At 39.2% G+C, this 16,293-nt stretch overlaps 1 protein-coding gene across 16 annotated transcripts in view; it reads right to left on the reverse strand.

Annotated features, from left to right (window-relative positions):
• Positions 1-16,293, reverse strand: part of ENOX2 (ecto-NOX disulfide-thiol exchanger 2) — a 295,795-nt gene that overhangs the window by 271,999 nt on the left and 7,503 nt on the right. For 2 of the 16 annotated variants that reach the window (XM_055564068.1, XM_055564067.1), the window contains exons 1-2: positions 5,346-6,032; positions 4,225-4,352 (exon numbers count right to left, since the gene is read on the reverse strand). The exons of 5 other annotated variants lie outside the window; for them this stretch is intronic. Coding sequence is in view for 4 of the 11 variants with exons in the window: in XM_055564062.1 (XP_055420037.1) it covers positions 5,346-5,367 (22 nt within the window). In the remaining 7 variants the exon portion in view is untranslated. Of the gene's footprint in view, positions 1-4,224; positions 4,381-5,345; positions 6,043-9,206; positions 9,276-16,293 lie in introns of those variants that run through there. 9 more of the 16 variants (XR_008708214.1, XM_055564063.1, XM_055564069.1 and 6 more) reach the window with 8 other exon arrangements.

The following is a 16,293-nucleotide window of genomic DNA, read 5'->3' on the forward strand; positions in this document are numbered from 1 at the left end:
ATCTATGCATGACAGAAACTATATAGCCATTCAGTTTCTGGAACTCTCAGGCCCTGGGGAAAGCTTGGTGGTGTAATTTCTGAAGATCTAAATACTGCATGTAAATGCTAAGTATGTACAAGGTACTAGACTATATGCTAAGAGATTAGTAAAATAAGGTTTTTAACTTAAAGGAATTCAATTAGGGGAGGAAGAAAGACCAAAAATAAATATAGTAGCAGGTGTCATTTCAGCTGAACCTTAAATGTTGAGTAGCTCTGGAGCTACAGGCAAGGTAGAACAATGGCAGTTAAAATGTAGAGAACAACATGAAAAAAAGCACAGGAGCTTGAAAATCTGGAGCATACCTGGTGACCTACAAGTGATCTAGAGCGGCTAGTGAGTAGGATTTAGAGAAGGTTGTGTTGTGGGATGGAGAAGGCAATGGCACCCCACTCCAGTACTCTTGCCTGGAAAATCCCATGGACGGAGGAGCCTGGTGGGCTGCAATCCATGGGGTCGCTGAGGGTCGGACACGACTGAGCGACTTCACTTTCACTTTTCACTTTGATGCATTGGAGAAGGAAATGGCAACCCACTCCAGTGTTCTTGCCTGGAGAATCCCATGGACGGGGGAGCCTGGTGGGCTTCCGTCTATGGGGTCACACAGAATCAGACACGACTGAAGCGACTTAGCAGCAGCAGCAGCAGTGTAGTGGGAGATAGGGGTATAGACGCATTCTGGGTAACAGGGACAAGACCATGGATGGCACTGAATGCCTGTCTGGGAAAAAAAAAAATCCTTCGGAATGTATTTGAGGAGAGTAGTGATATGATAAGATCTGCATTTAGGAAGAACACTAACAGTTGGGCATAAAATGGAGTGGGGAGAGAGTGGATGCTGGGAAGATGTGCTATGATTTGGTCATTTGGCTCCATAAAGAAAAACTGTACTCTGGTTGACAATGTTTGTTCTTGAAAAAATCTGGAAATCAAGATAGAAGCAACAGAATATGAAAGAGACTTCTTAAAGCTGAAATTCTGAAGAAAGAGCATGAGTAGAGGCAGTGTGTAGATGCTGTTGGGAATACAATGATCCATCATGACTTTGGCAATAGAAAGTAACAGCAATTAGGGTCAGAAGGAAAGTATAATTCTTGCAGTCTGGTGAGCAGACAGTTCTACACCATCTAAGACTTCTGAAGGTTTGGACAATGGGGTACCTTCTATGGGCGGCACACAAGTGAGCTTCTTCAATGAAGCGCCTTTTAAGATATACAACATATTGCATAGTAATTAAGGGTATAAGCTCTGGAGTCAGACTTCCTGTTATTGAATCTTGATTCTGCTGCTTAGTAATTGTGCAATCTGTAGGCAAGTTACTTAAATTCTGTGTCCCATTTTTTCTACCCTTAAAATGGAAATAATATCACCTACCTCATAGGAATGCTGTGAAGGTTGATGAGTTCATACATATAAGGTGTTTATAACATGGCCTGGCACATAGTAAGCACTCAATAAATGTTAGCTAGAATTATCCTGTGTATGTATCAGTGAAAGACACACTTACTTGTGCTGTATTCAGTGTTCAATAACCCTTGAAGGCCTCAGTGTTATATCTAAGGGGTGGTGATCAGTATAGTTTAGCAGCCCAGGGGACATCTGCAGTACACTATCCTGCTTAGGCAGCAGACCTTAATATTGCTTAAAATGAGTATCTTAAGTCCTTGTTGGAAAAAGACAGATATGGCTAAATTTTTCAACTTGTAAATATTCTTAGTGCTTCCCCTTAAGTAAGCTAGTGCAAGTCAACACCAGCATAATACTGGCTGGTGTAAACTAACCTTATACGCCCATTCATAAGACCTGCCTTACACGTCCCTAAAGCACACTCAAAGGTATACTGAAGGGAAAGATCCACCAGATAACCAGCCTAAACAGCCAGAACCTAGAAATCTATTCCCTCTCTAATTTTTCTTGGCCTCAAACAGCAGGGGGGGAAATGATTATTTTGCAGATGAAAGACTTTTTTTCACCAATGAAAAAAAAAATCAGTTTCTTTAAAAATCCTAATAAGGTCTTTTTCGTTTATGTTTAAGGTACACATTTCCAGAAAGTGGAATGGATTGAGAGGTGTTAGCCAGAGCTTCTGACTGCACAGGAAATTCACCACCTGAAACCAAGTTTAACATGGTGCTTCCAGTCACATGCCTAGTTTTCCCTCTAACCTTCACCCATTCCCTCAAGTTCCCTCCTGTATTTTCTTTAAGAGTCAGATTCCATTTAAGTAATGATAAAGGAGCTTTATATTATCCTCTTTTCCTTTTTGCTAGAAGGAAATCATATAGCTTTAAGATATGTTAAAGTAGAAAGATATCTTAGATAAGGATAAATTCTAATTACATGGTAGCTGAGACAATATTTCTATTACCATCTTTCTGAAAGTCTCATAAACAGGTCATAACAATCCGTGCCCTATCTCTGACTCATTTTCTTTTCTTTTTTTTCTGACTCATTTTCTTGACAACATTCTCAAATATTCATCGTCAAATGCTGAGGAAGAGTTATCTATGATGTGAGCATCCAGCCATTTCCCCAGTACATGGCACAGTCTCTAACAAATTCAGGTCAAAGAATGAGTGTTTCAAGAATGTTTCCTGAAGAGGTTTTAAAGAATGTTTTACCAGAACACTAGTACGACTACCCAAGTATCTGGGTTTTTCTGCTGAAGTGATAACACAGTTTTAAACAGTATTCCTTTCAGTGGGATAGAACCTGTGTTTTTTTCCCCTTTAAATGAATGAATTTAAAATTGAGAAACCATTTGGGAATTTTAAAAGATGAGAAAATTCATCCATTTTACATACATACATACATGGATGGATAGATGATAAAAATAGAAAGAAAAGTGTGAAACTGAGCCAGCTGTATATCCTTTCTATTGACCTGGATAAAATACTCAAATTTTAAAACATAAGCCCTTCATACTTGGCCAGTATATTTTAAAGTATACACATACTTTTACCAAAACAATTGTATATGTTTGTAGAGCAGAAATATTAAAAACAAATGAGCTTGTTTTAGAAGGAAAATATCCCACACTAACCTTTTCAATTGGACAACATTTTACTTCTCAATAACTTTACAAGGCTCTACCTTCATTCATATTGATGTATATAAATTAATCAAAACACTAATGTTTTTCCACATAATCTATAAAATTAATCTGGAAAGCACTCACATATTAAAATAAATGTTGGGCTAAAAATAGCTCTGACAAAATCTCTAGAGTTCTATCAGATAACATTTTTTTTAAGTAAATGACTGAATTTAGTCTTCTTGAATAGTAGCTTAAGTCAAATTTACCCTGGATCCATCAACTGAGAGGCAGCCTAGTATAAGGGTGAGAAAAAGCACAGGTTCTTGAATCACATCAATTAACCACTGAGTCTGGGCTCTGCCACTTGTTAGATGTGAGATGTCAGGCCAGTTCCTTATCCTCTAAGTCCCAGTTTTCTTACCTCTAAAATGGAGATCATTATGCCACTTGACTTCACACAGGGTGGTTATGAGAAAAGATTGATCAAGTATATGTAAAATAATTGTGTAAATGTTTTACATTATATCCCCTATGAATCAATAACCAACAACTATATAGTAATTATAAGTTGTTTTTTTAACAGAGTAAAAAACCATGATGAAATGAAGCAAGTATTCACTATTAGTATACAATTACAATTCAGTCATAAAAGCCACCTAGTTAGCTTTGATATTATTCATTAGGTCACCCTGGAATTCAGAGATGGCAAAGAGATAATGTCACTATTTTTTTAACATAAACATTTTTATTAGCATAGAGAAGTTCTTTCCAGATATAGAAATTCCAGTAACATAACATTTTCCAGCATTTTTCACTGCCTGAAATTTAAACCAGTAACACAGATCCATGAGAAATCTCTATTTATTGAATAAAGCAGTATTTTCCATGAAAATATATCTATTTAGTTTTGCAGTGGAGAAAACGAGATAGTGTCTGGTTTTCATCCAAAGAGAAAAACCTCAACAACTTCACACATTAAAAAGGTACAGAGACGGCTCTTCTGGAGTCAAGCATGCATTAGAGTATGGAGAAAACATCCAACAAGCACAACTCTCCAACACTTAGTGAAACAAACCAACCGCTACTCAAAGAAGAAACTGAAGCTATAAATTCAAATAAACGGGCTGCAGGGAGACTACACAAACCTGCTGTTGCTTTAATTGCAGACAATTCAATTCAGCAGCTGTTGGTCCAGGCACTAAGGTTCACTGTATGCTCTTCAGCGTAACCTTGAAATATTGTCACTCACTCACTTCTCCACATCATCTGCATGCTGTCCAATTAATGAGGAGCGAAATCAACTGTCAAACCACGTATCAAAACAGAACATGATCTTTTAGCTCTTAAGCACAGGAGCACAATATTTTAAGGACAATAAAGCAAGAATGGAGGTGTAAGCCCTTGACAATAAATGATATTGAAACTTATCAAAACATGTGGTTGTAGAAACTAAGCTTCTGTTCTGCTCGGCAAGAAAGTGAAACTTTCTCAAGGCTTTTTTATTTGAGAGGATCCTTTCTGATTAAGTGCTATATAAGAAGCCTTTCAAACAACATTCACCAATACCTGATCAGTCTCTAAGTTCTTCGTTATTATGGACCAATATGTTTCTGAAAGCTTAAGAGAATACTTAAAGAACACTTCTGGTCCAATGATATTTTACAATACAGATGGTTTGGAGCTGGCATGTTTAGCCTTGCTCTTTCCAGCACTTTTTTTCTACCAGGAGAACAAACAACAATAATATATAATGTTTATCAATCTGAGTTAATAAAATAAAAATAAATTTACCAAACAAATGTATTCTGGAATGCTTCCTATTTGAAATTTACTTACTCTTAACTATATCTCAAATCTAGACAACCAATTAACAAATAGAGTTAATAAACTCAAGAGAAACACAACATACTAAGTGTTTTAAAAATTGCTTTTTGCTTCCAAAGCACTGTCTTCTGTGCAAACACTCTAGGCTAGATCACAGACTACCAGTTGCAGACATAAGACTTGAGAAATTCAATACAAGAATACAGCAGAGAAGCATGCACAATTAAGGGATCGGGACTACCAATTTAACAGAGAACCCAGATCTTACATAGCAATCTGCTACAAACATTATAGCTAGGGGCAGGCGTATGTTATGCAGCTATTTTGTTTAGCTCATTAGAACCTTATTTGTCCTTCAGTACAGTTGAACTGGAGGCAAAATAAGAAAGGAATGCACTTTGAAACAAAAGACAATTTTCAGATGAAATAAAACATACTATACCTGAATATTGGACTAGGAACATCGTGACACTCTTCAGGGAACTGTTTCACGTTGTATATGCTACCGTGAGTTATTCTTGCCTTAACCGCTTCTCTTCACAAAAAGAAAAGCCAAAGCACCCCAAACCCCCACTACACACTACCCCTAACCCACCTCCCCATTGAGGGAAAAAAAAAAAAAACAGCTACAATTCAGCTCAGATCCGATGCTTCTGTTTAGCTTAGCTTCAGCCGAGCAACTGAGCTCTAGCAACGGAGCATAGGGAGGTGGATTCCGATGCCAGTAGCACTTCCATCCACTTCACTTACACAAAAGCAGGCAGTGGAAAATCCAGGAGCCTTGAAGACAAGGGCTGGAACTGGCTTTTATGAATTGCTATTACTGCATGTGTCACCATCCATCTCCAATGACGGACACTTATAGGCTGAATTGGGAGTGGAGGGGGTGGGGTGGCGGAGGTTGGAGAGCAGGTGGAGAAGCAATTAGCAGTATGTTCATCGGAGAATTCGTTCGGGATTTCATACATCAGTGCCTAAAGAAACAGCATGCAGTTGACAAATCAGAACTTTACGATTTGCATGCCTTAGAAGGAATCTTAGCTCACAGCCCTAAACAAAATAATGCCTGCCCACTCTTATAGAGCATGGAAAGTCACCCCTCTGCTTTCTTTTTCCTCCAGCCACCCTTGTGCCTGAGAAATCAACATTCAGAATGAATATTTGCTAATTTTCCCTAAAGAATTGTATTTAAAAGTCTGGAAGCAAAGGAAGTATAAAGAAATTAAATTATACTGAACATGACATCTCTTAACAAAAAGGCAAGAAGCTAATTATTTTAAGCCAACCATCCTTAGTCCCATTCCCCAGGTGCAGCTTTCATACCTATAATCAATGGATTACACAACTTTTGTGCATATAGTTAACATTGAAAAACAATATCTATACCTAAAAATAGTTCAGTTATATTCCACGTGAGAAGCTAGGAGCTAGGTGCAGGAATCTCTCCACAGGTGATCTTGAAGAAGGCACTTTATAAGTGCTTTAATTTACTCATCTGCTAAACTGAGGCACCTTTTTTTAAACTTATTGCAAAAAGAATCATGAGTAGGAAGAAAAAGGAGACAGTCTCAGGAAGAAAACACGACACAACTGGAGGAGTACTGGGGTTGAGTATCAGGAAACCTGAGTTCAAGTTCCAGTTCTACAACTTTCTAGCTGTGTTACCATGGGCAAGTCATTTAACTTCTTGCAGGATAAGTTCCCTTATTTTATCAATTGTACATAGTTGTACCCATTCTGCACATAGGATTGCTATGAAGAGTTAATGAAATAATAGTTATGAGAATGCTTTTGTAAACTGTAAAGGACTATAAAATTGTATGGGATTATTATTATTATACCCTGAGACAAACCTTGCCTAAATGACTGAAATGAGACACCTCTATCATATAAGGAAAATAAAAAGAAAGGACCAATATACTTTCATGAAACATTATCCAACTCTTCTAATTTTAAAAGTAGAAGGAACTAGTGTTTGCTCTTAAAATTCCACAGGAGAAAATTTTTTGAAAAGAAAAACTTTAATATCTGATATATAATACATCAAAAGTTTATTAAAGAGACAGAAGCCTTCTAATCCCTTCTTTCCTTTCTAAAAAGTCAGTCAAGTTTTTGGTAAGGTCTAGTATTATGTCCCATCTGGAATGAAAGTTACTAGACAACGAGCATCTCCTTTTGTTAAATCTTCCTATTAACCCGATACATCCTTACTGCCCAGTGTGTGGAAAAGGATTCAGGTTGATTATCTAAATCCACAAGGTAAAACTCCAAAGTCATGCTTTATGAGGCTCCAAGCTGCTTTGATACTATATATACAGGGACCAGCTGGCTTCAGTTGGGACACAGTTTTAGTACATGAAGTCCTAGGGTGGCCAACAATCCAGGCAACGTCTAGGGGCCTATGGTTCAGCCAAATCCCACATGTCCTGATTTTCATCTGTATGGTGGTTTCCAAAGTATGTGTCTGTCCACATGGGCCAAATCTGAAGCAGCCCAATGAAAGGTGGGAGTATAGCAGAAATATCAGATGGCAGCTTCCCTGGGCCCCCTCCAATGCCATCGGTGAACTCAAACAAGTACCTAGCCTACTTCCTGTGAGAAGAAAGACAACTTTGTTTTCTCTAATTGCCCCCTTAAATGTCATTGCCAATACTGAAAATTTCAGTAAAATATGTATCCAAATTCTATATTAAATCAATGGGGAAAATGGATAAGTAGAGGAGAAGAGAGAGGAGGGAAGGAGAGTAAAAGAATCTGAAGTGAGAGCTTTTTTCCCCCTATGCAGAAAAACACTTGCTAGAATCATCCAAAACCTCACCTCCTAGAAAGTGCTTGCCTTCTGAGGTACTAGAAATGGCCCTTTTACTACCATAGCTGTAATCTTAGCCTTCCAACTGCTTAGGTAAACAGTCAAGAGCTTGAAAAAGCACTGGTAGACCTGGCACCAGAACTTTCCTTTGGCATTTGGAAAGCCAGGCGGGTAGAACACAGTTCTCTAAGGGGCCTCATCATTGCAACCCTCCACCAGTGATTCTTGCCTGGAGAATTCCAAGGACAGAGGAGCCTGGTGGGCTATGCTCCATGGGGTTGCAAAGACTTGGATACAACTCAGTGACTAACACATCTGTGGCATGGCTGGTCACTAATAAAGTTGTCAGCCCAACTTCAGTTACAGCAAAGGAAGCTGGCCTGAGACTTTAAAATACACACTGGTAAGAAAGGAACAAAGGTAGTACTTCAGAACCAAGCTGATCTGCCATTGGGCATTGCAACTGAATTGTTGCACGCATGTAAGCTTGAAATTCATATTTCCCAAGTTCCTCAGAAGGCCCATTCAAAGTAAAGGGGAAAGGCCAGGAAAGATGATCTTTTGTCAAAAGGTGAGGATCATGTCTAGAACATGACTGATAGTACGTCCCCAAAGGCAATAAACTAGGGTAGAAGGCAGCAGTTTCAACCCATGTTAGCAAGAATGGAAATTAAAGCATCAGAGAATCCTGATAAAAACAAATAGACAAACATATACATCAAAGCCCATTGCAATGTTTCCATTATCCTAATTTCAGTCTCCAGAACATAAACACTAGTGGTTCCCTAATCCACTTGAGCTCCTTCTCGGCAACCGTCACCATGCCCGACTGATCTTTTCAAATGAATTCCTGTTGTTAACCACCTTGGATACTGAGTACTTTTATCAAAAACAAAAATTCCAGTGCAAGATTTCAAATAACAATGAAACTTGAACCAAACCATGAACCTAAACAAGAAGAAACAACACTCGTTTTCTAAATCCCAACAAAATGGAACTGTTAATAGCTTGAAAGCAGTAACAACTAGTGAATCGATCTGAACTCGACCAATGCTTCGTGTTTTCTGAATCAATCAAACTTGTACCAAACCCTGAGAGTCCAATCAGTTCAAGCTCCTGCAAAGAGCACACATCAAGCCTTGCTTTCACCTGCCTGAGAGCCCACAATGAACCATAGTACAGCACTAAGTAGGAATTGGTAAAACTGCATTCTCCAATTTGTTCTCACTGTTTGACCTTGGTCAAGTCTCTTATCCTCTTTTTAACTCAGCCTGCTTTCTTTGAAATGATTGGGGTAGGATTACCAATATCCCAGGTCTAATACTCTATGCGAATTATGAAATTTAGTCTAGCAACAAAATAGATGATGTCACAATTTGGCCCTAATCTTCAGGAAGCAGAGAGATGGGCCACCCCAACTCTCCTAAGAATTCATGTTTCTAGCTTTTTTTGAAACATGCTTCACATTAGAGCCGGGCAACTGTCTTTACTCACTGGGCAAATGTGCCTTGGGAATAGTCAGCCCAATATTCCTTTTCAGAACGTTTCTCTTCAAAAAATGTTTCAGGAGCAGTTTGTTTTCCTCAAATGAAAGCTACAGGTAAGTGGTCTGGTCCCTAAAGGGAAGAAGGAAGGAAGTGATCTAAATTATGCAAAGTACCTACTGCATTCCAAACATGGCATGATACTTTATTTTTTCAATCACTCCTCACGACACAACTATATGGTATGTATTATCATCCTAAGTTTATAGGCAAGGAAACTGAGGCTTACTGATGTTAAGTAACTTGCTTGCAGTCACCCAACTGCTAAGCGATAGATCTAGGATTTGAACTCAAGCAATCTGAATCCATTCCTATACCAACAGTCTAATGATTAAAGTCTGAATGACTGAATTCCTTCTTAATTCAGTGATTCAATTGGACTTTCTGAGTCAATACAGTAAATGTAAATCTCCTTACATTTATACTGGATAGACAATTAAAACAAAAATTTTATCCAACAATGTGGTTAACACTACTGGGCTCAGCAGTCTGACAAACCTGAGTTTCTTAAATTCTGGCTTATGGACAAGGTACTTAACCACATTGAGTCTCAAGTTTTCTTATCTGGCAAATGGGGAAAGAAGTAGTACTTACTCACTGGGTTGTTGGAAAGTGTTAATGGTGTGGTAGCAACTAGCACAGTGCTTGGCACAACGTAATAATTCAATAAATGCATATTAGAGCTGTACTTGTATTCATAAGCAACAGAGCAAGAAAGGAAAGGTTATAAAGAGAAAGGAAACTAGGGTTCATTGAACTCAAGTACTCTTTGGCCTGTAGCACAGATTTAGTTTGAAAGAGGTTTTCAGTGGCCCATCCATACTCTCTAAAACTAAGCTGAGTCTTGCTGTAGATTAGCATATTCATGAAGTGACATGATTATACTAATTGGTGGTGCCTAAGTAGTAGCAAGGAAACTTGTCATGTACTCTGCTGAGCAGCAATTGTCCCTAGTTTCCTGGAATCTCTCCTTCTAAAGAGGGTTGGAAAGCAGCACATAAAAGTACTGCTGAAAGTACCAGGTGGTCTAAGGCCCCCATCTTTCCCCAATTCTTCAAGCTCCAGCTTCTATTTCATTCACTCATGGCCCTCTGTGCATAGACACCTCTCCTCCCTTAGTTAATTCTAGTTTTATTGTGACTCTTCCCCTAGCTCTAGCTCTGTCTCTGCTCATCAGTGTCAAGTGGTGTTTATGGAATGCGTGTCTGGCACTGTACTAGGTGAACTGGAGGGACATCATCCAAAAGTGCGTCAGAGACCTGTGTCCCATGGCCAAACAGATCTAAGATCCACAGGTAGACCAGAAGTTTTGCAACACAGTAAACACAGGTATAATTGGAAGAACAGCTTGACTTCAGAACATAAAATAGTTTGTTCATCTAGTTAATGATACACATACTGAAGAACTTAGAATAATATAGCTGTCAGCAACCCAATCTGAAATGCATAAAAAGATGGACAGATGGAGAAAAAGGTGATAAAGCAAATGAAGTGCTAATTCTAGAATTTGAATGGTGGCTATATGGGTATTCACTGTGTAATTCTTTCAATTTTTCTATATACTTAATTTTTTCATCATAAAAGGTTGAGGGAAAAAGGAGAAGGGTAGGTAAAGGGTACAGCTTTTTCAACTTCAAATGTTTCAGAACAAAATAACCATATTTATATGTCGAAGCATAAATCAAATACGGTAAAATGTTAAAAATTGGTGAATCTGAGTGAATGATACGTGACAGTCCTTATATGACTTTTTAAAAAATCTTCTTCTTCTCTTTGTCTTTTGCTGTACATCAATAATGACTTAGTCTTTAAGACAGTAACCAGGGTGTCCCTTTTCTGGGAAGCCTCCTTCAGTGCCCTCACCTGTTCTCTAAATTTTATGATTCTTTTATAAATATTTTTTCTATATTTAAAATTATTTCAAAATAAAAATTTTACAGTTAGTTTATTGAAAACTGACCCCTTACATTTAGTGTCTCAGTTGCCATTTTTAGTAGAGAGGATATTAAGTCCATAGTAGTAAGGTCCATCTAGTCAAAGCTATGATTTTGCCAGTAGTCATGTATGGATGTGAGAGTTGGACCATAAAGAAGGCTGAGTGCCGAAGAACTGATACTTTTGAACTGTACTGTTGGAGAAGACTCTTGAGAGACCCTTGGACAGCAAAGAGATCCAACCAGTCCATCCTAAAGGAAATCAGTCCTGAATATTCATTAGAAGGACTGGTGCTGAAGCTGAAGCTCCAATACTTTGGCCACCTGATGTAAAGGGCCAACTCATTAGAAAAGACCCTGATGCTGGGAAAGATTGAAGGCAGGAGAAGGGGATGACAGAGGATGAGATGGCTGGATGGCATCACTGACTCAATGGACATGAGTTTGAGCAAGCTCCGGGAGATGGTGAAGGACAGGGAAGCCTGGCGTGCTGCAGTCGCAGTACAGGGTCACAAAGAGTCAGACATGACTGAGTGAACTACAAGTAGAGAAATTGAAAAGAATGGCGGGGGTGAGGAACAATACTCAACCCATAGATATATTTGTGTGTGTGTGTGTGTGTGTGTGTGTGTGTGTGTGTGTGTGAAGTCGCTCAGTCATGTCCTACTCTTTGTGACCCTATGGACTGTAGCCCACCAGGCTCCCCTGTCCATGGGATTCTCCAGGCAAGAATACTAGTGGGTCGCCATGCCCTTCTCCAGGGGATCTTCCGGACCCAGGGATCAAACCTGCATCTCTTAAGTCTCCTGCATCGGCAGGCAGGTTTTTAACACTAGCGCCACCTGGTTGGGTGCCTACTACATGCAATACACTGTGCCAGGCACTGTGGCAGATTCAGTTAGAAATATAATCGCTACCCTGAGAGGGCTCACAGTGTAGATGAGGGAAAGCCAAAGCAGTGTCTGAGAGGGTAACTGGCTGGCCAGATAAGTTCTGTTAGGACAGAAGTATGAAGACGGGAAAGGCAGGTTGGAGCCAAACCGCAGAAAGTATTGAATGCCAGGCTAAAGAGTTTGGACCTCATCCTATGGATGATGGGAAGCCATTTATAGTATCTGAGTCAGAGAAATAATATGCTCCAAAACTGATTGGCTAGATAGGACCCTTTGGGCACAGTTCTCTTCATCGTGCATTTATTTTATACTCATGTACTTCTGGCCCTTATATCTTCTACTTTCCTTATTTCAGTGTGGCCTTTAGGGATTTCCAAGGGTGCTGCCCATTTTTTGTCTGTCTGTAACTAGATGTTCTCAAATTATTTTTCAACTCAAGACAACTAGACCACTGCAGTCATTTCTTCATGTGTTACTTGCAGTCCGTTTCTTAAACAGGCACCTCTTTACCCTCTGTCCTTTTCTCTCCCTCAGACCCACTGACTCAGTAAGCAATAAATAAGCCTCAGATGGTTTTTTAAACTAGCAGCTATGCTTTGAAACTCTGATTTCCTTCATGAGTATCAAGCCCCAGTTACTACTGGGACCACTGGTTTGAGTTGGAAAGAATGAATATTCAGCTAAGCAACACGTGAAGGTGTGCAGGAAGCTCTGTCCTGCGTGTAGAAGGAAATGATTATTCACAGTGATCCTTGTACAGTGAACAACCTAGTGGAGATGGCATTCCTGAATAGGGGCAAGTGATTAGAGCAGGTCTCTCAGACTGCCTTCCCTAATCACTTCCCAAGTCAAAAGGTGGACTTTCTGTCTCCAGTTTTTTCCCCATAAAGCCCATCCCCCAATCGAATCATGTTATGCCTCCATTTAAAACCCTGTGCTGGCTCATCCCTGTTTATAGGATAAAGGTCAAGCTCCTTAACAAACTTCCTTCACCAACTGGCCACAAGAAACCTTCCCAGATCCTTATCCTGTGCCCTCTTCTACACTCTCAGTGACTCATACACAATATCTCACCTTTTTCTGAACAATTCATTTGTACACATGTGACTGTTTTGCATGTGCTGTGTTCCGTCTTTCTGGAATTCTTTCCCACCACCCCTTTGTCCACCAAGATTCTAGGCAATGCCCACTCATCTTGTGATTCAGCACAGTTAGACTCTGGTCTGTAAGGAGCCCACCCCTAGCTGTAATTTCCTCCATCACGTTCCCAGGATACCTTATAACATAGCTCTTTCTCTGAGCACCTTTGTTATTGTAATAAAATGATTGGTTTGCCTGTCTGTCTTCCCAACTTGACTGTGAGCTCCTTAAGGGCAGCCAGGGACAACTTCTAATTCATCACTGTATTCCTAGCACTTGGCAAAAGGCCTGGTCCTGTATATGTGCTTAAATGTCTATTGAGTAAATAAGCTTGAATATCAAGTGCTCCTTAAATTCGAACTAAGCATCTCTTGAAAGGTGAAAATTAGAATATTATGTGACCAAAGTAATCACAATGGTAGAAGGGCATATTATGGGGCCTAACTGTGGGACAGTTTCGATCCCAGGAAGCTCTTAGTGGCAGTTGTTGCTGGCTAAGAAGAGCAGCTGGAGTGGATGAGAAGGGCCCTGACTAGGGATTTCCCCAAAGTTGTCTTCACAGTTCACTACTGAAGCCATGTTGTTTATGTAATATTCTCTACACAGTGTTTCAACTGTTCTGAATTACAGCCAGACTTGTATTTGTGCTCTCCCTGCCTGATATATTTGGACCAGCCTTATTAATGGAGTCATGGAAAGTTCTCCAGTTCCTAGTCTCACCTATCACTATCATGCTTAAGGGACCATTGAAAAACTGAGAACCAAAAAGCAGGACAGGGAGGAGCTAACAAAAACCATCTTTTATTTTTCTCCTAGATTGCCAATATCTGTCCCCAGACCTCCCAGCCTACAGCCCCTTCTACTATGTATCAGTAAAGGCAAAAAAAGGACAATGAGGATTATAGCAAAACTTGAGACTTTGCAGGCAAGAAAAAGAGGACGCAACACTGGGTCCTGGCATATAAATCTTTAGACATATGATCAGTTGCCACTTCTAGAAAGTAAACATTTCAGCTGTTTGAAACAAACAGCAAAATCAATTAGCCCTTTCTGTAGACTAAACTGAGGTGTGTGCTGAACTTTTTTAAAAAACAGAGTCTGTTTTGATCTTCAAAAATGTCAAACTGGTAAACACTTCGCGCTTTTTTTTTTTGTACATATAAATCTAAAAGCCAAGTCTATCTTGAGCAAGATTTAAGAGACATAAAATTTGTCTGAGGTGTCTGCCAAATCTCCGCAGTAGAGACAGAAACCCTGGAAAAGCTGACACAGTCATAACTCTCACAACATCCCCAGCAGGTTTGTGCAGGGCTGGACGTATAGAAAGTCCCTGTTTCTTCCCTCAAACAGTTTGTAAATAGAGAAGTAGATCATTTCCTTATCAGCTATCTGGGAGCTCATTTTTTGCCTATATATCCCACAGAGGAAAAAAAAAAAAAAAGAATAAATCCCCACTGGCAGGTATCCCAATTTTCAGTGTAGTAAATTTTCATTTATATGATGGGTCTGCTTGTTGAAAGCTTCTCTTTATTTCCTTTGCTCTTTCACACTCATTCTTATATGTACACAAGATCTCTCTGTCTGTCTGGAAGGCATGAAAAGGGGATATTTATAAGTATCTAGGGCAGTGCCTAGCAAAGTGCTTTGGACATAGTAAGCTCACAATAAATCATCAAATGAAACTCTACTTGAAATTTCAATGTATTTGATTATGGAGCAGAACTATGCATTCTTTTTATTGGAGTATACAACGGTGAGAATTCCTTACAAGGCGGTATCATTTTATTCTGACAATTCATGCTTAGGACCTCTATCCTTTAAAAAGCATCCATTTTTGCACAATGGGTATTTGTAAGAAAAATGAAGGAAAGACCACATGGCAGGATCCTGAGTGACAATATGAACACTGATATATTTTTGTAGAGAAAATCAGATATCTCATATTCACCTGATTGTGTGTCATTATGGTAATCCACTACATATGTCTAAGATCACTTAACAATGCAAGAATATAGTGCATGCATGAGCTGCATTCTGTAAATAGGATTAACAGTTGAATTCAACCAAGGTCTTCCCTGGGGACAGATTGCTGGAAAATACATCTACATGACATTTAGAAAAAATAAATTAACCAATGACACTGGCTCCCATGAGACACGTTGTTTCTTGTACATTCAATTCTATCACAGTTTTCTGTAGCTCTTTGCTGACATCCCCATCCCAAAAGACATAGAATTTCAAAACAGAAAGAAAAACAGAGCAATTGGAGCTCTTCTGTCTCTCCTGCATGAAGTGTTGTATACACAAAGGAAGGATTTCTGTACATTAACACAATGTGAATAGTGATGTGAGATCATGTCAGTCTGGACTGTTCTTGTTATGCTGTGGTCACATATAACTTGCCCAAGGGAATGAAGCAAGTCTGGATGCATACTGACAAAGACTGGCAGGGGCCGCAGAAAAATGAAAGCTGTATTATGACAGAGGAGTTTGATTTTTTTCTGAAAAAAATGTTCTTTATTATGATTACTTTCTTACACTTCTATTTAATTAGTTTTACTCATCTGTAAATAGGGATAACTATTGTGTGTATTTAACGTTTTTACTCTGAGGATGAAATGAAACACTGCTAACTTGCCTGGCACACAATAGTTAACCCATACAATGAACACCAATATTTGGGTAGCATTAGCTAAACACCTATTAGGCATCAGGCACTGGCCTAAGTCCCCAAGAAAAGTAAGCTGTGACAGGAAAAAGTGACGCTGGAAACAAAAGCAGGGAACTGATTTTCAAAGGCTTTATAAAAAGTCTAAGAAATTTAGATTTTTATCTAGAGGACAATGGGCAGCCTTTGAACTATTTTATACAGAGCTGGATAGCTTTAGACTTGTGATTTAGAAACATCATTCATTCTGTCAGCATTGGTGGAGAAAGGATTAGAAGGGAGGAAGGCTGGAGGCAGTAGTAACTCTGGGTAGAAGTCATGCATGTTACAGGGTAGGAGGGAGCAGTATGCCCCATACTAAGGCAATGGTAATAGCGGTGGACATGGAGAAAGCATTTTTAA

This window comes from Bubalus kerabau, chromosome X, assembly GCF_029407905.1.
Source record: "Bubalus kerabau isolate K-KA32 ecotype Philippines breed swamp buffalo chromosome X, PCC_UOA_SB_1v2, whole genome shotgun sequence".
Classification (NCBI taxonomy): domain Eukaryota; kingdom Metazoa; phylum Chordata; class Mammalia; order Artiodactyla; family Bovidae; genus Bubalus; species Bubalus kerabau.